At 34.3% G+C, this 23,073-nt stretch overlaps 4 protein-coding genes and 1 pseudogene across 4 annotated transcripts; 2 read left to right on the top strand and 3 right to left on the bottom strand.

Annotated features, from left to right (window-relative positions):
• Positions 1-231: 231 nt before the first annotated feature.
• Positions 232-1,740, top strand: LOC125844847 (uncharacterized). The gene has a single exon (XM_049524197.1). The coding sequence runs from the start codon at positions 312-314 to the stop codon at positions 1,599-1,601; it is 1,290 nt and encodes a 429-aa protein (XP_049380154.1). The 5' UTR covers positions 232-311; the 3' UTR covers positions 1,602-1,740.
• A 1,620-nt stretch (positions 1,741-3,360) lies between these two features.
• On the top strand, positions 3,361-4,846 carry LOC125845062 (aspartate carbamoyltransferase, chloroplastic). The gene has a single exon (XM_049524480.1). The coding sequence runs from the start codon at positions 3,550-3,552 to the stop codon at positions 4,681-4,683; it is 1,134 nt and encodes a 377-aa protein (XP_049380437.1). The 5' UTR covers positions 3,361-3,549; the 3' UTR covers positions 4,684-4,846.
• A 113-nt stretch (positions 4,847-4,959) lies between these two features.
• On the bottom strand, positions 4,960-5,065 carry LOC125846180 (U6atac minor spliceosomal RNA; annotated as a pseudogene).
• Positions 5,066-6,419: 1,354 nt separating this feature from the next.
• Positions 6,420-13,064, bottom strand: LOC125844841 (phosphoribosylaminoimidazole carboxylase, chloroplastic). The gene is made up of 16 exons (XM_049524190.1): positions 12,706-13,064; positions 11,963-12,172; positions 11,780-11,891; positions 11,557-11,619; positions 11,321-11,459; positions 10,898-10,953; positions 9,959-10,032; positions 9,695-9,842; positions 9,381-9,554; positions 8,959-9,046; positions 8,687-8,803; positions 8,472-8,569; positions 8,252-8,369; positions 8,078-8,172; positions 7,230-7,336; positions 6,420-6,918 (listed from the first exon to the last, which is right to left on the bottom strand). Exons 1-16 carry the CDS (start codon positions 12,909-12,911, stop codon positions 6,825-6,827), a joined length of 1,899 nt encoding a protein of 632 aa, XP_049380147.1. The 5' UTR covers positions 12,912-13,064; the 3' UTR covers positions 6,420-6,824.
• A 1,518-nt stretch (positions 13,065-14,582) lies between these two features.
• LOC125844697 (probable LRR receptor-like serine/threonine-protein kinase At3g47570) lies at positions 14,583-17,929 on the bottom strand. Its single transcript, XM_049524025.1, has 2 exons — positions 15,203-17,929; positions 14,583-15,028 (listed from the first exon to the last, which is right to left on the bottom strand). Exons 1-2 carry the CDS (start codon positions 17,862-17,864, stop codon positions 14,682-14,684), a joined length of 3,009 nt encoding a protein of 1,002 aa, XP_049379982.1. The 5' UTR covers positions 17,865-17,929; the 3' UTR covers positions 14,583-14,681.
• Between the last annotated feature and the right edge of the window lie 5,144 nt (positions 17,930-23,073).

Genomic DNA, 23,073 nt, shown 5'->3' with positions numbered 1-23,073 from the left:
AAGTTGTAAAAGATCGAAAAAATCCAAAAGAACTGACTAAAATCGAAACCGAAAAAACTGACTTTGCATGATTTGATTTGATATTTAGATTTAATAAACCGATATAAATAATTTAGATTTTTTTAATAAAAAACCAAACCAAACCAACCTAAAACCTTAGTCCTATGCATTCCCTAATAAAAATCACCGAACCCGAAAGGTGACAACAAACAAGTGAACTCCTATTGTTATACGTCTCGTCATAATCCTATCTTCTTCTTCTTCCTCCATAATTGCATCCTCCATTGTTTCTCAACCAAGCAAAAAAAAAAATGCCTTCATCACTGAGTTCTCTTTCTCCTACTGAAAACCCATATCTCCATTCCCTTTTGGAATCATGCCGTCCTTTTCTCCGTGGAGAATTCGAATCAATCGATAAAGATCTCCCTAACCTTATCGCCGTTTTACGTTCCGTCGGCGCCGGTGAGTGTTGGCATAAACACGGCAGCTTTCTCGATCACTTAATTGATATTTACAAAATTCTCAAAATCTGGAAAGCCCCAAATTCCGTTTGTCTTTGTGGTCTTTTCCATTCAGCTTATTCTAATTCATATGTAAATCTAGCTATATTCGATCCGTCCACTGGACGTGAAACTGTACGTGGTCATGTCGGTGAAGCTGCTGAGAGATTGATTCATCTGTTTTGTATTGTTCCTCGTCAGCCATTGATTCATGATGATTTGTTGTTTCGGTATACTGATTCAGAGCTTGTGGAGCATCTCGAGTTTTCGATGGCGTCGTTGAGTAATGCGAAGGAGAAGGGTTTGTTTAATGAAAACGAAGCGTGGAGGAAGAAATTGGTGTCGATTTTGCCTGTTGATGGTGTAATTGTGAAGCATATTAAGACGGGAGAAGATGTGTTGGTTTCGAGGAGATTAGTGGCTGTGTTTCTCCTAATGACAATGGCGGATTTCAGTGATCAGTTGTTTAATTTTCAGGATTTGTTGTTTGAGAATTCTAACGGAAGATTGGAATTCACTGGTAACAATTCTCAAACAACTCTATGGCCCGGGGATGGAAAGCCCGGGCAATGGATGAATTCAGTATCAAGAATGGGTGCAATTTATACTCTGATAGTAAGAGAAGAAGAGATGATTATTGAACAAAGAAAGCGAAATGGCGAAGAAGGGGTTGTTGTATCTGGGAGGGACGAAGAGATTGATCTTGTTATTCCACCGGTTTTCGACTTCTGCACAAGAGTTTTGGATGCAGAAGAGCAAAAAATGGCAAGAGAATTGTATTGGGAAGGTGTTTGTGAAGGGTCTAAGAGAGGTTTAGATTGGGCTAAAGAGAAGTTATTGATGAGTATTGACAAGAACCCTTTTGTAGGTGAGCCTCATGTAGTATTGGGGCAAATTTATTTGAGCAAAGGGAAGTTTGAAGAAGCAGAAAAAGAGGCTGAAAAGGGGCTAAGATTGATCTTGGAATGGGGGAGTCCATGGGACAAAAGAATGTCATGGGAAGGTTGGGTTGCTTGGACAAGAGTTTTGTTGATGAAGGCAAAAGACAAGTCTTGGCCACAAGATTCATGGGGTATTCTTAATTTGGGTTTAGTAAGGTGAAAATTAGATTTCTTATGATTTAGTTTAAGTTTGTTTGATGTCATATTCATGTTGGATTCTCTAAATATAGTATTTTAAAGGATATGATATGTACCCATCTATATTAATAAGATGAATCTTCTATTTGTTTTTGTTTAAATTTATATGTCTAAAATTTGGTTTAAGTTGGGTGTTTAGTATTCCTAATAAAATATAATAGGATTGTGTATCGATCCATTCAGTTTGATTTTGAAGTTTATCCGTTTATTTTTTAAGTTTATTGATTTGTAGATATGTTAATCTGTTATAAAATCATTAATATATGATTTATTGGTTATTGATTGTTATGATTTTGGTTATCAGTTAATTGTTAAGATTTCACATAAAACAAATCATCGAAACAGGGTGATAAACCCAATAAAACATGCATATGAACTGATATATTATATGTTACTTAAATTAAATACTAACATCTTGTAGAATTGTCGTAATATAATTAAACTAAAAGCACATAGATAATCTATTATTGCCTAGCCACTAAACGAACACCCTTGTTGATTTTGTTAGTTGTGAGTTGTGACTCTCAAAAGATCAACAGGAATAAATGACTAAAAGGGTGTTGGATTCACTTTTTTAAAGTAACTTATGAGTTAAAAGTGTTAAGTTGGGAACCTCTCAATTTTTTATTTTCGGCCCTTTGTATTTAAAATAATATTTCTAAACAGATGTGGATTATTAATTTCATTCTAAATTATTGACAACTTTAAAAACATCTTTTTACTTGACAAACTGAACTTAAATACACAGATCTTGCAAGTTGCAACATGAGTGATATATATTCCTAAATTCTTGTCAAGTTTAGGAGTGTTTTCAACACTTCCATCAACTTTTTATTAAGAGTTTAATGCTCTTACAATAGTTTGAGACCACTTGTTATGTTAAGTGGCAAATCGACGGTGTATCTAAGTTTAGTTAGACAAGTACATGAGTGTTTTTTAGGTTGTCAATAGTTTATGAATGAAATTAATAATTTACACCAAGTTCAGGTTATTTTCAATACTAACTTTTTACTAGGGTTGTCAATGAGACAGTTTGATTGGTTAATTATATTATCTCAATTTTATTTTTTGGGTATATTATAATGTATAACCAAAATTACACTTTTTAAAACCATCCCAATCATATCGGTTTCTCTTCGATATCGGTACAGTTCAGTTAATTTTCGGATTTTTACTTTAAATATCACCTCAAAATTAATATACTATTATTAAAATATTTCTTTTGCAAATATGTTCTTGAAGAAACACTTCAATTTTTCACCAAGATGTCAAGAATTTAAAATCTTGTTACCGTATTGTTTGATGAAGTATTTATTATAGTATCTAGGGCCTAAGTTATATCTTTATTTGAAAAAAGGTTATAAAATATATTTATATATTAAATTCAAGATATTGTTAACGTATAAAATATATTTACATATATTTAAGGTTATCTGATTCGGTTAAGAAAATTTCCAATTTTATCATAAATTAAAAAGATAATCCCAATTGTTCCGATGATTATTTACTTAAATAAAATTATATTAAAAAAATGACATAAATCAATTTGATATTAATCAGGTTCGATCGGTTCTTCATATTATTTTCACACTCCTACTTTTTTACGTAGTTTTCATCTAATATGCGTTACTCTCTTTGACCTCAATATATGTATGTGGCAAAAATAAATTTTCGACACTAATCAAAAAAATTATAATAAGAATTTTTTCTTATCGATAATACCAAAGCTACCCTTTACCAAAAACCCTAAAACCCCGTGTTTTCCCCGTCACAGCCAGTCTCAACGAACCCCGCTGCCTCCTCTTCTCGAGCAGCTCCAATCTCCGGCAGAACCAAACGTCATCGGAAAACTCTCGACGATCTCCTCTCCATTGCCGCCGTTGTTCCTCTCTCCGGTGAGTGAATTCAATATGACTATTTCCGCAACATTTTCTTCCCATGGAAAAATACTCATGTCACCTATTAGAAAGAGTGAATGGGCAAATCAACCTGTGCTCTGTAAATCTGTTGAATTGTTTAAAACTGGACGAAATCAATACCGTATGTCAACAAATAGCAACAAATTCCAATGCCGAGCATTGGAGATCGAAAATAAATCTTCAACTAAGTTTCACCTTGATGATGTAATTGAATCTCAACAATTTGATAGAGAAACTCTTAGTGCGATATTTGAAGTAGCACGGGAGATGGAGAAAATCGAGAAGAATTCGATTGGAGGAAGAAGCGAGATTCTTAAGGGTTATCTTATGGCTACTCTGTTTTATGAACCTTCAACTAGAACTAGGCTTTCATTTGAATCTGCTATGAAGCGTTTAGGAGGAGAAGTATTAACAACCGAAAATGCTCGTGAATTTTCATCTGCAGCAAAGGGGGAAACACTAGAAGATACAATTAGAACTGTTGAAGGTTACTCTGATATCATTGTTATGAGGCATTTCGAAAGTGGTGCTGCTAGAAGAGCGGCGACAACTGCATCTATTCCGATTATAAATGCAGGAGATGGTCCGGGACAACACCCGACTCAGGCACTTCTAGATGTGTATACAATTGAACGAGAAATAGGGAAACTCGATGGTATAAACGTTGCTCTTGTTGGTGATCTAGCATACGGGAGGACAGTTCGTTCACTTGCTCATTTGCTTGCGATGTATGAAGATGTGAAAATTTACTTTGTATCTCCTGATGTTGTTAAAATGAAGGATGACATAAAGGATTACTTGACATCAATGGGGGTTCAATGGGAAGAAAATGCTGATTTGATCGAGGTGGCTTCTAAATGTGACGTGGTGTATCAAACTCGTATTCAAAGAGAGAGATTTGGAGAGAGGGTTGATTTGTATGAAGAAGCTCGAGGGAAGTATATCGTTGATATGAGTGTCGTAAATGCTATGCAGAAACATGCTGTAGTGATGCATCCTTTGCCAAGACTTGATGAGATAACTGTTGATGTGGATGGTGATCCGAGGGCTGCTTATTTCAGACAAGCTAAGAATGGTCTTTACATTCGGATGGCGCTTTTGAAGCTTCTACTCCTTGGTTGGTGAAAGATGCACACTTTTTATATTGCGAAATCGTTCTTGTTGTCTGGATTCTGCTGTTGTTGAATTCAAGAGTTTTGTTAACTTGTTTTAGCATAAAAGAAAATTGAATCTCTTTCTTTGTTCACAAAATAGTACATTCTATATATGCATTTTAAAGACTTTGAAAGAGAGATGGAGTTTGACTAATCTGGATTCGCGTCGCGTACAACCCCATTCGGCGGAAGCACTCCCTACCTTGGATTTAAGCAGCCCCATCTACTGCACCACACCCTTTGGTGGTGAAAATTTGGGTAAGATTCACCGAAGTGGGTAGCCTTAATCGGATGTGTCTGATAACAGGTCTCTATTGAGGGAGATGCCAACCATCTCTCGTTTCTACGAACACAAAAGGAGGGATGCAACACGATGGCCTTTTACTATTCCAAAAGATCTGAATTTTCCCATAGCTATACCATCCAAACAAAAACACCCTAGTCATTATCTAATGGTTCAAAAATACCCTTCTTCCGTTACGACCGTCATAATTATTTTTCCACGTCAGACCGCTGTTAGTGGAAAGGTGTATTTTTGAACCTTCAAGTAACAACAATGGCGTTTTTGTTTGGATAGTATAACGAAGGATACACTTAAGCCTTTTCAAATAGTAGAAGGGCAAACTTGATCCTTTTTCCATTAATAAAATTTGATGCAAATAATGGGCATACAAGATTTTTAAGATAATAGATGAATAAAGTTCGATGCAAATAAAATATGTTTGCCTAAAAGGGCCGGTGGACTTAATGTGTCATTAAACTTGAGATTTGGAACCAAGTTGCTTTGGGCCTCAAGTCACAAGAAGTTAAGGAGAAAGTTATACATCATTTGCTATGTATCGAGTGAAGGAGTAATATGTCCGTGAGTTATGAAGATTTTGAGATTATTATAATTTGAGAAATTTTTGGGATAAGAGGTCATTAACATCCAAATTGTTGGGGTTTCTATACTTTATATTATATTATACAAAGAGGCAAAAGTAACAATAAATGGAGAAGTGGCAAAGCTAGGATTTTCCCCAAGGGATTCAAATTATGAAGAAGTAAGTACACGAACTATTCAAAGGGGGTCCACATCTACTATATATACATAAAAAAAAATTAACCATATATAACTAGTGTAATTTTGTCAAAGGGGGATTAACATCTATTATATACATAAAAATATAATTTTTACCATGTATAAAGAGTGTAATTTTCTGCCAATAGAGAACGGATGAACCCCTTAGCCCCAAGCTGGCAACNCCCCCCCCCCCCCCCCCCAATATGGAATGTCATGTGCAGAGCCACCTTAGACAGAGAATGGTTTAGTGTTGATTCTTCACCAAAATATTATGTGGTGCCCAAATAAAATGTTAGCTATTATGAGTGTAATTTAATTTGTCCTTAGATGGGTGGGACACGTTGGAAATTATCTTCCCCATTGACTTAACATTAACTTAATTTGATTTGATTTTGTAAAACAAACTAAACAAATATAGTTGGTGGACATGACTCGAGCTGAGCCCAAATCACTTCATGTTTTGATGTGAACTTGAAAGTAGTATAAGCATTAGATGAAGCCAACTAAGTCCATCTAGCATATCAACTTCCTCTATCGATAGGGATAGCAGTATAGTACACAATCAAGATGTGATCTTTGTTTTTCCATCCCTAGGACTCTGATTGGTATAAATTAACTTACAGAAAGCATGTAAGAAAGCAGCAAAAATACAATATTCTTAATCTCATATATATCAGAAATGGTAATTGTCATACTTCCAAATTTGAAAGCCGATCAAAATGGTCTGTAGAACAGAGCAGTAAGTTTAATTTTGAACAATTCGTCTCAAGATCCCCTCTGAAATACAAACTAGAAAAGACTAAAAGTGAACAACAAATCTTAAACAAAATTCCATGTAGAAAGCTTGTTCAAAGTAATCTTGTTTCATGTTTTTTCCTTTCATCTGCCTCAAAATGAATTTGCTCCCGAAACAGCGCCAATATAACTTGCTGTTAACCAGTGCTTGTGCAGCTCATGCTATCTAATATATTTGACTATTGTACAATGCAGGTAACACTGTGCTACTACACTTTAGTGAATGTTAGAAACAGCTTGGTGCTGAAATAGTTTTAAGAGTTGAGATACTCTTCATAGCCAACTTTTTCTAGTCTCTCCCCTTTTACCAAAACCTCATCTCTTCTGTCCTCTTGATACTGGGCCATCCTACAAGATGATCATTATGTTCCAAGTCATTCTCATAATCAACCGTGTCGAGCAAAAACAAAAAAGTCACTTTTTGGGGTGTGGGTGAAAATGAGCTAAATAGCATTAGAACATAGTAATGTTATTACTTCCATCAGAAAAAAGTATCTTGCAGTTTTTCATTCTTCCGTTTACTGACATCTCATACTTGCTCTTTTCAAGAAAAAAATATATAATTTCTTCCAGTTCATTCTGACGACTTTAAGTAGGTGGTGAGAGAAGGGGAAGGGAAGAAGTTTTTATAGAGAGAGATGAGAGGAAAGTTTTATTACCTAGCTTGCAAGTTAATGTCGCTGATTCCTAACAATCTTACTGCCAGCAGACCAGCATTTGTGGCGTTGTTGATTGCAACGGTTGCAACTGGGACTCCTCTTGGCATCTACATAAATGAGAAACCATGATCTTTCAACTGCTATGACCAAAAATGTCTTACAAGCTGTACGAATGAAATATTCCCAACTACCAAGTTGTCACTTGTAAACTTGCTGATTACACAAGCAATAACGCAACTTAAAATAGTTGCCCAAAACTACCATGACCATAAGAGCAAGGTTGCATCTAAAGAATAAAGGAACAAGTAAACATTTTTACTTCTAAAGCATTTCAGAAAAATATAGGCCTCTAATAGGTCAGGGTGCATTGCCACTACCAGCAGAAAGACGGCTCCATCCATGAGTCCGAGGTGTTATACTTACAGTAAGGCATAGAACTCTGTTGAAGAGATAAAGCTAGGATATTGACTCCAAGTGGAGCAAAATGGATAGTGAAAATTCATGTAGCTGACGAACTAGCTCGGATTGAGGCATAATTGTTGTTAATGGACTAGAGCACTAGTCCAACCAAGAATAATGATAACGACACTTTGTCCTCTAAAAGATAACACATGCATTATTCTTTTGTAATTCTTATCTCTTTTTTTTCTCTCTCTCTATCTAACTCAAAATCCTAAATTGTTATCATTATTGAATTTTCTTTTTGAAAGGGATTTTTTTTATTATCTCTCAGGTATTTTTCCAGCTAGCACACTCACAAAGGTCATTGAACTTAAAAAAAATATTAAACCCCCATAACTACTGACTTGACATAACTGAATACTATTATTCTAGAGTAACAGAAGTACCTGAACAATGGATAATAGGGAATCAAGTCCATCTAATGTGGAAGCCCGTACTGGAACACCAATAACAGGTAGTGGAGTCAATGCAGCGACCATTCCTGCTCAACCAAAAAGCCACATTTAGTGTATGCTAGACCTACAACAGAATAAGTTATTTTGTAGGGTAAGACAACCGACCAGGTAAGTGGGCGGCACCACCAGCCCCAGCAATTATTACTTGGATACCACGCTCTCGCGCAGACAATGCATAAGAAAACATCATCTCAGGTGTACGGTGGGCTGAAACAATTTTTACCTGCATCATTACAAGGTTCTTGGGTAAATACTTCATGGTAAACACAATTGGCAAGCTGCCAACTGATATGGAAAAGGAGGTGCAATAGTTAATGGTGAATACTTCAGCATGCACATCAAACTCTTTTAAAATCTTGGCAGCATCCTTCATAACAGGAAGATCTGAATCAGATCCCATTATGATTCCAACACGTGGTGCAACTGCATTTTGGATGAAAACAAAAATCAAGGTTGAAACTACTCCTGAATATCCTACCAGAGTGCAATATTTACACACAGAGAACTTGAATATGTTTATGAAGCATTTTGACAACTAACCTGCAGGCTGGTCATTAACACTGTCTTCATTTAGCATCAGTTTTAGCTTCGCTTCCACAACGCCCATAGAAGAGCCAACTATTGTGATATGTCCCATCTTCCGTTGCCTTCGCATCTCTACAAGTCATTGAAGCATACAGTTTCACTATTGGGTGGCATACTTACATGCTTTTGTTTTTTAATGGGAAAGAGAGCGTATAAGGTTATATCCAAAAATGTATATGAGGACATAAGGAGACAAAGACCACCAATACGAGGTTAAATCCACCAACCTGGCTTGTCATACCAATGAATAGATGCCCCTGGAATTCCCAATGCCCTTCCAATAAGTTGATTAGCCAAAAGAAATCCAGGTTCTCCCTAGAAGCAAAAACACAATGTTAGACAAGCATATGATAGCTGCTGCTCATGCAACTAGTATAAATGCAAACAACAAATACAAACTTCAAAAATGCATGGAAACAATTTTTTTAAAGATGCAGCATATTTAAACACCAATCGTGATGTGTTGTATTAGGGAGACAGATGGTAAAAGCAATTGTCCTTCAACACATTCATGTGAAAATGCATATTGAAAAAGACAGAATGCCTCATGTGTACAAAAATTCCTTAAGCACTCCAACAGTGATTCAGTAATTAGCATTTACTGAACTCATCAAAATTGTGGGGAAGAAAAAATACTAAGGAAGCTTACATCGTCTTCCCCCAATATGTTATACATGACTGCAGCAGGAGTTTTCATTGATGGATCACCAAGTGGAAGGCCAACGACAGCCCGCAAATGCTGCTCATATTGTGAAGTGAAGCAAGCCTCAATGGTGTGATGCCCACTATTATGAGGTCTCGGAGCTACTTCATTTAGTAAAATCTGCAAGAAGTTAACAATTACAAACATGTTAAGTTTTAAAAAATATGAATGCTTTTGAAGAGATCTGTAAATACACAAACTGATATAGTTCCTTCTATAAAACAAAATATATCAAATACGTGTGGAAAATGCCAGACAACCTGACCATCCTCTGTCAGAAACAATTCAACAGCGAAGACTCCTGCACCTTCTAATGAACTAACAGCTCTGTGTGCAACATCTGTTGCAAGCTTCATAATCTTCCAAGATACATTGGCAGGAGACTTTACGATATGACAAATGTTATCCCTGTCAAAACAAAAAATCCAGTAATCAGGAAATGATAGCACAGTCAAACTACATCCATGCTAACACAAAGGATACGAGAAATGGTGAATATGTAGGAAAAAGAAGCACAGTCAAACCTGTGAATAGTTTCTACAGCAGGATAACATGCAATCGAATTATCCCTTCCCCTAGCCACAATCACTGAGAGCTCCTGAAATACAAAGAAATGAGGTTCTTAATTATCTATCAAAATCTTTAAAAGTTAGAAAAGACAGGCCAGTCCCTGCCTAAGAAGTAGCGGAAGGTGTTGATTTCTTCACATGAATTTAAAATTTGAAATGACCTCCGAGGTATAACGAGAACATCCGGTCTAAATACTAATAAGTCCAAAGACTGCTAAAACAGGAGTAAATATGTTAACCTTTGAGCTGATGTTTAATATATTGTCACCTTCCTCAAAAAAAGATTGCTAAAACAGGAGCATTTGCAAACTTATATTCTCTAACTCCTTATTAATCTCAAAGCTTTCCAGCATTAGATTAATGACAAATAGTCCATCAACATGGATAACTTTCAAATTCACTTTAGAAGATATATCTAAAGATTGAAGGGCACTTTTCAACATGTATTAATCCTCAAAAACAAAAACCCCAAAATAATTCCCCAGATGATTTTTTGTATGAATATACCAAACAAAATCAAATCAAGCTACAAGTCGATGTTTTTTTTGTTGATTTTATGTGAATTTTTGGATTGTCTTGAACACTGCTTATTTCAAGAAGGTAGGTTTCCCATCCAGAATTACAAGTTAGGCAAAACCTGCTTCAAATCTATGTAAAGCTAATGATGCCTTCTGAAATAAAGAGGAGAGAGTGGTTGTCTCGTTGACTTTGAGCTTCAAAATAATGGTGTTGAGATCTGACTAACATAATGTCTTGGTATAAATAGCACTAGATGAATATGATTCCTTGTATAATTGCATAAAGCGAAGACAAATATAGTTCTATTCTGTTTTGTAGAAACTGATCAGTAAATGCATATATAAAAACTCGCTTAAAAATGAAACAAATTCTAACCTTCACAAATGGAGCCCATTGTTCAACATATAAACCACGATCATATCCTCCAAGTGCTGGAAATAAAATTGAACCACACATTATTACTGCCTGATTAAGCTTCAATCCAGGACAAACAAATTAACGAAGTAGGTGTCACACATTCCTAAAGAGAGAGAAAGTGGAAATTTTGATTCTTAACCAAAGAAGTTTTCCAACAATTATTAGCAGATAGTTTTCCCCTGAGATAGTATCATTCAATATAAAGCCCATAAATGTGTTAACAAATCTCCATGTGACTTCTTCGCTATTTCGAACACAGATTAAATTAGAAACTCACGGAAACTACTTATCTAGTCATTTCTTCTCCCAGAGCTCGCACTTGGATAAAGATTTAAGAAGCAAAGGAAATACTTAGCAAATTTGTTCAGATTGGCATATTACCATTAACAGCAGAGGAGAGCTGCTCCTCACTTTTAGCAACAGCATTTCCACGCCCATCATATGCCAACCTTCTGCTCTTTATCATAAGAGGATAACCAAACATGTCCCCTGCTCGTCTAGATCTTTCAAGGTTATCAATCTGTTTGTTTTGAATTTCCCAGATAAGTAAGAGTTATCAAATTTATATCACAGGGGAAGATAAATAAAAATGGTGATTCTTGCCACCACATGCGAACCTGCATAAACTTAGGAAGTGGGATACTGTGACGAGAGAAGTGGACCTTCTGAAGATATTTATCCTGTTACAAGAAATCATAAATGAACCAAGCAAAGAATTGCTGTTTGTATGAGTAACCAACGAAATAATCTTAGCATTGCAGAGCAATTAACGAAATAATCTTAGCATTGCGGAGCAATTAACATTCTTTCATCCAAACTAAGACATATTAAAAGACTAACCTGTATTATGCGAATAGTCGATGCCTTGGGTTGGCAATCCACACCTTGTTGCTCAAGCTTCTCAAGTGTGGCAACGTCAACATGCTCAATCTCAACAGTTAGTACTCCACACCTGCTATGACATCCAAATTAGCTAGTTTCAAAAATCAAAATCGAAAAACACATGACTAGTAAAAACTCAACCTTTTCCCAAATTCTTCAACTGTGGCACTGTCATCATAGCTTCCCACCACATGTTGATGTGCTAGTGCACTAGCGGGACACTTCTCCATTGGGTCCAAGACAATCACTTTGATTGCCATTTGGGATGCTGCTTCACACAGCATACGACCCAGTTGCCCTCCTCCCAAAACACCCACAACCGTTTCTGATAGTCCATGGACTGCTGAACCACTGCATCAAATTTGACAGTTAGACCACATTCCAGAGCACCATCAACAAGAACCATATAAAAGTACTCCCTATAATTCAATTTTATTTTGACTTACAGAGTTTAAAAGAGCAGAGAAAGACTTTTGAATTTTGTAGTCTTAAACATGTTAGGTGGAAAATTGGAACTAAAGAGTTGTATAAAGTTCTTTCCGGACTAAAAAAAAGGGAAGTAAAACACATACATTGAAACGGTTTTTTCTTAGCAACGTTCATGAAGAGCACAGTAATATATGAACTCCAAATTGCAAGAAGTGGCCAGAATATGAATAAAATCTCAAAAACAATAAAAGGAACACATCAATTTCAATAAAACACCAAGAAAAAACTAGCAAATAAAGCGTCAAATTCAAATTAGCGACACCCCACCAAAAAAAAAACACAAGAATCAATTAGCAAAAAGGATTACATGCATTTTTCACCAAGAACTAATCACTAACATATTAAAAATACAAACTTTTAAAGATTCTTGAGCAACCCCATATCAAATTAAGTACCTGGGTGAGTCATGTACCACTTCCAATGAAGCTCTACAAGACAATATAGGAGAGCTATTCTGTGTTTGCTGCGATGACGAAAACAAAACACGCTCATTTTTGTCCATTGTACGAAAAAGAACTCTCTTTTGAGCAAAAATTGTAGAAACGAAAGAGATTCTTTGATGGACAGAAATAGTTGGGAGAGTGTTGTTTAAGCTCAACATTGTCCTTTCTCTTATTCTTTTTTTCCACCAACTGAGAAGCTGGGGGAGAACCTACCGCTTATATACAGCGGCCGGAGAAGTTGGGGATGAGCAGACCGGTGGTATACGGCGGTCGGAAAAGTTGGGGTATATGGCTGTCGAAGAAGTTGGGGTTTAAAACTTCTTCCTTAGCTTTTTTTCTAATATTTTTTTAAAAAAAAAAATAAAAAAATTAATTATTGAAAAAAGGGAAAAGAGTCAAATATGCCCCTAAACTATTCAAAAAGGTCTAAATATACCCGTTTAAAGTTTGGCTCACTCGTGCCCTCGCCGTCCAACTTTTCGTTTAGATATGCCCTTATGGGCGTTAAACGCCAAATGAAATTGCCACGTCATTTTAACATTACCACGTGGCATTGGAAAATGGTCAAATATACCCCTAAACTATTCGAAAGGGTCTAGATATACCCCCTTTTAAATAAACTACCCGCCCCGTTTTCAACAATTTTTTTAAATTTTTTACTTTTTTTGGTAAATTCCGAAAATGAGTAATTGACTAATAAAAAATAGGAAAAATATATAAAATTAACGCCAAAAATTCACAAATAAATATAGTAACCTTAAATTCAATAATTTCAACAATTTTTTTTAATTTTTATTTTTTTCGTTAAATCCCAAAAATGAGTAATTGATTAATAAAAAATATGAAAAATATAACCTAAAAATTCAGCATAAAGTCATTTTCATATTTTTTATTAATCAATTACTCATTTTCGTGATTTATCAAAAAAATAAAAAATTTAAAAAATTGTTGAATTTAAGGTTACTATATTTATTTTCTAATTTTTGACGTTAATTTTATATATATTTTTTCATATTTTTCCTATTTTTTTATTAGTCAATTACTCATTTTCGAGATTTACAAAAAAAGAAAAAAAAATTGTTGAAAACGGGTCGGGTAGTTTATTTAAAAGGGGGTATATCTAGACCTTTTCGAATAGTTTAGGGGTATGTTTGACCCTTTTCCAATGCCACATGGTAATGTAAAAATGACGTGGCAATTCCATTTGGCGTTTAATGCCCATAAAGGCATATCTAGACAAAAAATTGGACGGCGAGGACACAAGTGAGCCAAACTTTAAACGAGGGGTATATCTAGACCTTTTCAAATAGTTTAGGGGCATATTTGACCCTTTTCCCTTGAAAAACAAAGTAGTATCATAAAAATAACATCTGATTATTGGTTTCTTCTCGGACTTTTAAACAAGTTTTAAATCCAAAATTTAATATTCCAATTTTTGTCGTTGTTCTCATTGCTACCGCCCGTTAGAATCGTTAATCTGGGTTAGGTCAGTTGGGTTGACTTGATTCAATTTGTGATTTCATAAAAAATGATATTTTACATAAATTTCATAGGATTAAGAACTAATTACATCATATTCCTGTTTTTTTCTAAATTACAAAAATCTCTTAAATTTGGTTGAATAATTTGGATACATCTGATACATCGCATCTCAATTTCGGATACAACCATCAACGTTTCAATACATCGCATCTTGTTTCGGATACATCACTTAACGTCCCGATACATCACATAAAGTGATATATCCGAGAATAGAAGCAAGTAAGAATTTTTGTAATTTTTTCGGGTGGTAGGAAATTTGCTACTTGATCAATATCACAACAAATTGGATTACAATTATTGTGCTGAAATTTTACCAACTCACAATATATAGAACAAAATAGATAATGTTTTATGATTTACTTCTAATATCATAGTGTTCTATCACATTAAGATAAAATTTCTTTGACTAATTGCAACTCTTTAATAACATCACTAATTCTCATTCTTTCTATTGGTGAATCTATAGTGCAAGCAATCCCAATTTTACACATAGAAATTGAACACTCTTTAATGTAATCTTTGGTTTTCCTTTCTTGCAAGTTGTGGTAAAGCATTTGATCAACAATTTCCATGACTCTGCCAGTAGAGAAAGCCATTTTAGCATAGTTATGAAGGTTCATTCCATTTGAAAAGGCATCGTCTGTCGGTTTTTTCCCTGTTAACATCTCCAGTATGATGATTCCATAGCTGTATATGTCACCATAAGTTGATACTTCACTTACCATTCCATATTCTGCAGAAAAAAATCATTAGTCCATATCAAAATCACTTCGTTTTATGTTTGTCTGGTTTGGACTTGCCACGAAGTTTAAGAAAGTATGCAAGACTTTTGAATATTACGATCTTAAACATGTCAGGCGGAAAGTTGGAATGTGAGAGTTGCTAAAAAAGGGAAAGAGATGTTTACCTGGAGCTGCATAGCCAACTGATCCTTTGATACCAATAGTGCTAGTTTCTCTCTGAGATGTTTCTTGGAGGAATCTTGATAAACCAAAATCGCCAACACGGGCAGTCATGTTCTTGTCTAGAAGGACATTGCTTGGCTTCAAATCACAATGAACCACTGGTGTTTGATTTCCATGATGAAGATAATCTAGCGCGAAAGCAATGTCTGATGCAATGTTTACTCTCTGATAAAGATCTAGATATCGAACGTGCAGACTTCCATCATTAGAAAATGAATGTAGCCAATCGTCTAGGCTACCATTAACCATGAACTCGTAAATGAGGGCCTTAAAATCATTGCCTTGAAAGTCAGTACCTGAGCATGCAGTTACTAACTTGACAAGATTTCTATGCCTGAGGTTCTTTAGGACTTCACATTCTGCAATGAAGCTTTTCAAAGCTCCTCTATGCTGCAAATTGAGTACTTTGATCGCGACAGTTTTTTCATCTGGACCAAGAATTCCCTTGTATACAGAACCAAAACCACCCTTACCAATTAAATAATCTGAGGAGAATCCATTAGTTGCTTTCAGAAGTTCCCCATAGGAGATTTTCAAGAACGAATCATCTGATAAGTCGAGTGAAGGGCTACGTTTCCTCTTTAAGAAACACAAAATTAGGAGCAACAGAACAAGTGCTACTCCAAATAATGCACTAGCAACAGATAGAGCTATCTTCAAGGTTGATGACATTAATCTTCCCTTCTTTGATGTTGGAAAGTTGCATTGTGGTAGTTTTAGCGCGGAAGAACCTCCACAAAGATTTCTGTTTCCGTTGACTATTGCTGCACTTGCATTACTGAAAACTCCTTCTCGAGGTACTTCACCCTCAAAATTGTTAAATGACAGGTTTAAGCTTTTCAATGATATGAAAGTTTCAAAGTACCTTGGAATAAGACCAGAGAAATTATTATGCGACAAGTCCAAATATTCCATCCCTCTCAAAGAACTTAAAGATGATGGGATCACACCTTCAAACATGTTTTCCTGAACATAGAGGTTTTCCAACTTGATGCAACTGCTTAAAGTGCTCGGAAGTTTTCCAGATAACTTGTTCTCGGATATATCAAGATACCCAAGATTGACTAAACTTCCTACTTCAAGGGGAAGTGATCCACTTAACTGGTTTCCAGACAGGTCTAGTTGGATAGACAAGGATGAGATACTAAGAACCTCTTTTGGTATCGTCCCACTGAGTCTATTTCGAGAAAGATACAACATTTGCAACAACTGACAGTTACCAAGAACTGAAGGAATAGTCCCTTCTAAGTTGTTTTGAGCTAGATTAAGTCCATACAAAGATGTTATGTTTCCAATAGAGGAAGGGATTTCCCCTGAGAGTTTGTTTCCGTTAACATAGAAGTACTTGAGCTTTTGAAGTTTACCAAGACTAGCTGGAATTTCTTCAGTCAATTGGTTATACTCCAAACTTACCACTTCCATGTTGCTGAGATCAACAAATCCATCAGGTATTCGTCCGAATAGTTTGTTCCTAGCAAAACCAATAGACCGGAAATTGGTTAAGTTGCCAATATTCTTTGGCAGCTGGCCTGCTATATTATTCACACTCAAACTCAGTTCTTTAAAACTGGTAATGTTAACCAATGAAGAAAAGAAATCCATGTCATCTCCTCTTCCGGTTCCAAGATTATTGAAATGCATAGCTAGTCCTTGAAGATTACGGAGCTTTTCCAGATAAGGGATTTTCCCGGACAACTGGTTTCTTGATAAAGAGAGAACTTCAAGATTGGTTAAGTTAGAAATGGAACTTGGAAGCACACCACTTAATAAGTTTGAGAACAAAAAAACCATGCGAAGACTCGGAAGAGTGGATCCAATATCTGTGGGAAGACTTCCTTTAAGTTGGTTAACTGGTGCAGCAAGATGATACAGAGAGGATAAGTTAAAAACTGAAATGGGAATTGAACCAGAAAGCATATTAACACCAAGAGATATATAACTCAAGTTAGTCAATTGACCTAACGAATACGGAATACTTCCTTCTAATCTATTCTCTATTGCTGCTAAGGCAATAAGGGATGAAAGATTACCCAAAGAATATGGTAGTTCACCTGTTAAATTGTTTGATCTAAGAAAAAGTACCTGAAGTTTTCTCAAAGACAAACCAAGCTCCACGGGGATTTTCCCAGTCAGTGAATTACCATCCAAATCAAGATAAATGAGTCTAGAGCAATTTGATAGTTCCACTGGAATTTCACCAGTAAATGAGTTGTCCTTAAGCACTAAATTCTTCAACCTGAATAGCCTTCCGATTTCGTGTGGTATCTCACTATTGAAGGTGTTATTTTGAAGAATTAGTTCTCTAAGAAAACTCATATTTCCTATCTGAGGAACTAATGTTCCTATAACCTGCTTAGAGCTTAAATCCAGCACGGTCACCCTTTGATGTCGAGCACTACATATAACGCCTTGCCAACTACAATGATGGAAAGAATCATTCCAAGAATTCGTAACACCAGAAGGATCATATGTTATCTGTGCTTTGATGCTGAGGAGGGCTAAGCGATCCGTTTCATTTCCAGCAAGCCTGGAAGATGCATCTACAGAAAGAACACATAATAAGCAAGAAAACATAACACAAAGGAAAACATTAAAAGACTTCATGCCTGCAGCAATATGTGGAGTAGAAAATTTTAGAAGCAGTTCAAGTTTTAAGGCAAAAAGAGACAACAGCCGGCTAATGAGAACATATATATATATTATCATAGAAACAACAACGCGGAGTCTGTTTTGTTCTAGTCAACTATCATCATTTTTTAAAGGTGATTGATGGTTAGAGAGACAAATGTCCAGATATATGAAGCAAATTAGGGGTCAAAGCTCCAAAAGATTATGAAAATGACTTCTTTTAATACTTCTATTTCACTTTCATGTCATATAAACAATACACTATAAAACAAACACATTCAAAAGCAGCTGCTCAAAGTTTTCTTAATCTAGCATATAAAGAACAGAACACTTCCTAGAAAGATCGATATGATCTAACGTTTACTTTGCAGTATCTGATGGTGATTGCTGATTACTGAGTGTCAATATTACTAAGTCTTTTGGGGAAAAAATGCAACACATATATGCTTCAACACAGAGAAGGCAACATAACTCATGCTTCTTTAAATAGTCCTAAAGAGTAACAAGATACGCAGTGTAATTTCATAAGTGGGGTATGGGAAGACAGTGTAGGCAAACGTTACCCCTAACTTGGGAGGTAGAGAGGTTGTTTCGATAAACCATCAATTCAAAGAAAAACACATCAAAGCAGATCGAAAAAGTCCTAAAGAGCATCTTGATGAAAGAATGCAAAGGGATAATAGCTCACTTTGATTGTTAACCTTTTTTTTTCAAATTTAAGTCTTACTCTATATCCGTTTCTCAAATGTATAGAATGAAAAAGAGGACGTCACAAGTGACCACATATGATGTGTTAGTTAGACGCATGTCACGAGTTAGAACTCCGTCCACTGAATTTCAAACCATGTGACAAGTGGCCTTTGAGAATTTCTCGATTGTCAAAAAGTAAATAAAGCAAAAAGAAGGAATCAAATATTAGAAAATAAAGCAAGGATGTATGCAACATTTGAGAAGCATAAACTGATATAAGTAGGCCAAGAGGACATACACTAATTACGAATCCTGACTATGGAAAAATCCTTAGTAGAAAGTGCTTGTACAGAATGGACCCCGAGCCGTATGAATTGAGATTAATCAGACTCTAAGACAGTATCGACATTAAATAAGAAACCCAAAAAAAGAAATAGAGCATCCTTATTAAGCTAACTTTTCAAGGTTTATTTTACGAATTTGAAATAACTTGAAATTTAATACAATAATCTTTTAACATTTCATGTTGTCATTTTTATTTTTAAAATAGTTATTGATGTGATATGAAAAAAAATGGATCAATTAATAGGGAGCATGACATGAATTAGAAAGAAAGAAAAAAAGATCATGGAAAAGTTGAAACCACATTGACCAGTAAACTAATGGGTCATTTGATAACTAGTAAAGAGGTAGCTTATCCATTGATTAATTTTTGTCTAAGGTATATAATGGTCGGTAGCTAGTTAGGAAGTAAGTCAGTAATTTATTTATATAATAAAACTATATTACGTCTGGTTTGTAATTTAGAAACCCGCGTAACTAAAAATATTCTACCAAATCACTATTCTAATATTGATAAAAAAAACAAATACTTTCTAACTTGGACTAAGCAAACACAACTTACTATGTGCCATTCAAAAGTACTTAAAGACAAAAGGCAACAACAACCACATAATCAATGTAATCATATAGGTGGAGTACATGGAGGGTGGAGTGTACGTAGACCTTACTTTCTTTTGTGGAGATACAGAGGTTGTGGATGATAGATCTTCGGCTCAAGTAACACATTTCAAACCGGCTTGAAAGAAGAATTATAAAAACGAAGAAGACATGATAACTAATAAGGAAAACATTACATAACATTTAAAACACAGAACAATAGATAACCAAAATACAAGAAACACGTGTGATAACATAAATAGAAGGACAAGAAACTACGAGAATAGTGCTAATATTACTTATAAGAAAGTAGAAACAAATACAGTGCTCCAAACTACCACCAAGCCTAACCCACGTAAAAGCAAGTCCAAAACCTCCAATCTAATGTCATCATCATGTCCCATGCAAGCCCAATACTTCATGTATTGTCTAATTACCACCACATCATCCCTCAATATGTTTTTGGCCTACCTCTATCTATCCTAACACCCACCATTGTAAACCTCTTGTACTTTCTCACTAGGATATCTACACATTTTTTTTCACATGCCCAAACCATCTCAATTTCACGTTTCTCTTTTTCATCACATATGTCACTCCCATCTTATTACAAATATTTCCATTCATAATACTATGTCCCTTAGTATGTCCACATATCTATTTCAACATCCTTATTCCCACAACTTTCATCTTTTGAACATGAGAGTTCTTAACTAACCAACACTCTACCCTATATAACACAGTCGGTCTAACCACCACCAGGGGTGGAGGCAGCATATACTAAGGGGGTTCATTCAAACCCCCTTCGGCGGAAAATATTACTATTTATATATGGTTTAATTTTTTTTTTAGGTATGTATAATAGATGTCGAGCCCCCTTCCACTAGTTCGTGTGTTTACTTCTCATATTTTAAACCCCCTTATTAAAAATCATGGCTCCGCCACTGACCACCACTATGTAGATTTATCTTCAAGTTTTGGTGGTGCTTTCTTATCACACAAGACTCCAAAGGCGAACCTTCATTTTGTCCGTCCCACACCAATACGACATGTGACATCATCATCGATCTCCCATTATTTTGGATTAAAAAATTTGAGATACTTCAACATCCTCTCTGGGAGATGACATGAGTATCAATCCCCATTTTCACGCTTACCTCATGCGTCGTATCAAATACTAAACTTATGCTCAAAGTAATCTATTTTGATCCTGTTCAATCTGAACCTTTTAGATTCCAAGGTCTGTCGCTAAATCATCCGTCTCTAATCAACTCCGCTATGAATCTTGTCAAACAATACTATGTCATGTACAAATAATATATACCATGACACACCATCTTAAATATGTCGCATCAATTTATCTATTACCAAGGTAAACATACAATTTCTAATTAAAAAATACTTCTAAAAATAAAGAGTTTTAAATCTTGGCCAAAGAAGTTATTGCTTGATTGATAACTTTAACCAAGTTAAACTTTTGGGAGAATATGACATGACTTGTACTGAAAACAAAATGCATTCAATTACTCTTAACATAGACAACAATTATTCCTTAAAAACAGTACAAATTCCCAGCAACATTAAAAGTAAAAAGGTGAAAAAGAGAATAAAATCTGAAAAAATAATAATACCCACAGTATATTGATTTCTTCTTAATCTACTCTACTTTCTACATTCTTTTTTACTTTTTTCAATTTCACTTTTATTAAATTATTATTTTCGAAATGTACTAAAGTACTGAGAATCAAATTTAGATTTTTAAAACATAACTAATACTCCCTCCGTCCCTATTTACTTGTCCATATTTTCTTTTTTGATTGTCCCTATTTAGTTGTCCATTTTGACAAATCAAGAAAAGACANTAAATTATTATTTTCGAAATGTACTAACGTACTGAGAATCAAATTTAGATTTTTAAAACATAACTAATAAGAAAAATTTGTAAAATATTTTAATTGATTTTTGAGGGGGCATAAAATACAATTCAACAAGTAAAAGAGAACAAAATGAATATCTTCAACAAAATAAAACACTCAGTAACCTTAACATTTATGTTATCATATAACTTTTTGAGTAAATTACTCGACTTTATTGCAAATGCATTTTTATGTTTTAAAGTCACATATCCATATCTCATTTATGATGAAAATGCTACCAAGTATAGTATATCCTTATTTTCGAAACTAAACACTTTAAACCTTTAATTTATTTATACATAGAAATCACACACACAAATCTTCATTTAAATTTATTTGAGCGAGAAAATGAAAAAGCACCCTCAATAAAAATATGTTAAATCTATATATATATATATGTCAATTAAACAAAATTGAAATAACTTGTATGTACAAAATGCAAAAAAGTTAGAACTATACATATTTAATATATTATATTGAATAGTTTTTTATTTGGCTTATGTCACTACTCGTTGAATAAGTGCTCCAGTTACTTTAATTGCAATTTAAGAATCTAAGACGAACTTAATTCTTTCATTTTATTAATAATAATACTAAACTTTCAAGAGAAGAGTGAAGAGATTAAACTTTTGAAATTGATTGCCTAAAGAAAATTGTTCATATAAAAACAAGATTAGAGTGTAATTTTTTAATAAAAAAATTGATGTCTATTTTGATCAATATTTATTTATTTATTTTTAAAAATCATAAATATGACCAAAAAATATCAGCCAAAAGTTAGTATTATCCATAAAGTTAAACGATAAAAAGTTGCGTATTTATAATTTATAAAATTACATTAGATATGTTATTATTGTTTGTAGTTATTCTATTTTATTACTAATAGTTGAGGGGAAAACAACTATATCTCTTACATATAAGCTACAATTTGAAGAACTTGAGATAAATACGTGTGCTTATTGAATTTAATATTTTGTGGGAGTTTATTTTATGTCCTTTAAACGTTTTTGAAGCTATTGGTTGTTGTATTAGTTGATTCAGAGAGTATCTGTGTTTCTTATTTTCACTTATATTCTTGATTAAAAGATGATTTATCGTAAGAATAATTGAGTCATTCAACTTATAATGGGCAATATTATTGTCTAAAAGAGAATCTTATTATAGCTTTTCTACAAATAATGTTTTTCAAAAACAAATACTTAAATACTTCTTGAAATATATATTTCTCAAGCAGTATATTTATAGAAGATTATAATTGTATAGATTAAGAAATAAGCATCAATATAAAGATTGAATCTTGCCTATAAAAAACGGGGGTTGTAACTTGTATCTACACTTAAGCCATGCTACAAATATATTTTGTATAATTTGTGTTATCTTTATTTTTAAAAAAACTAAAATGACATATGCTAGCAAATGACAATGTAATGAAGTTAATAATTTGTCAAAATTGGAAGTAAAGTAAATGATAAATCATGACCAGATAAAATGCATGCAACAAAATAGATTATATTGCAAATATTTATAAGGTAAAAAAGTTTCAAAATACAGTCAAATTAGAGAGAATTATATTATATCGCAAATATTTATAAGGTAAAAAAAATTTAAAATATAGTCAAATTAGAGAGAATTGATTTCGT

This window comes from Solanum stenotomum, chromosome 11 (assembly GCF_019186545.1).
Source record: "Solanum stenotomum isolate F172 chromosome 11, ASM1918654v1, whole genome shotgun sequence".
NCBI lineage: Eukaryota > Viridiplantae > Streptophyta > Magnoliopsida > Solanales > Solanaceae > Solanum > Solanum stenotomum.
Note: the sequence above shows the minus strand (reverse complement) of the source record. Positions and strands in the feature narration are given on the sequence as shown.

Bases quoted from the DNA above. Each gene is read 5' to 3' on its own strand.
- LOC125844847 (XM_049524197.1), top strand. From the start codon at position 312: ATGCCTTCATCACTGAGTTCTCTTTCTCCTACTGAAAACCCATATCTC.
- LOC125845062 (XM_049524480.1), top strand. From the start codon at position 3,550: ATGACTATTTCCGCAACATTTTCTTCCCATGGAAAAATACTCATGTCA.
- LOC125844841 (XM_049524190.1), bottom strand. From the start codon at position 12,911: ATGTTGAGCTTAAACAACACTCTCCCAACTATTTCTGTCCATCAAAGA. The intron at 9,843-9,958 runs GTTTGACTGTGC...TTGTTTTGACAG, and splicing joins GCTGTAGAAACTATTCACAG to GGATAACATTTGTCATATCG. The intron at 8,570-8,686 runs GTTAGTTGTCAA...TCCAAAATGCAG, and splicing joins TGTTAATGACCAGCCTGCAG to TTGCACCACGTGTTGGAATC.
- LOC125844697 (XM_049524025.1), bottom strand. From the start codon at position 17,864: ATGAAGTCTTTTAATGTTTTCCTTTGTGTTATGTTTTCTTGCTTATTA. The intron at 15,029-15,202 runs GTAAACATCTCT...TTTTTTCTGCAG, and splicing joins AGTTGGCTATGCAGCTCCAG to AATATGGAATGGTAAGTGAA.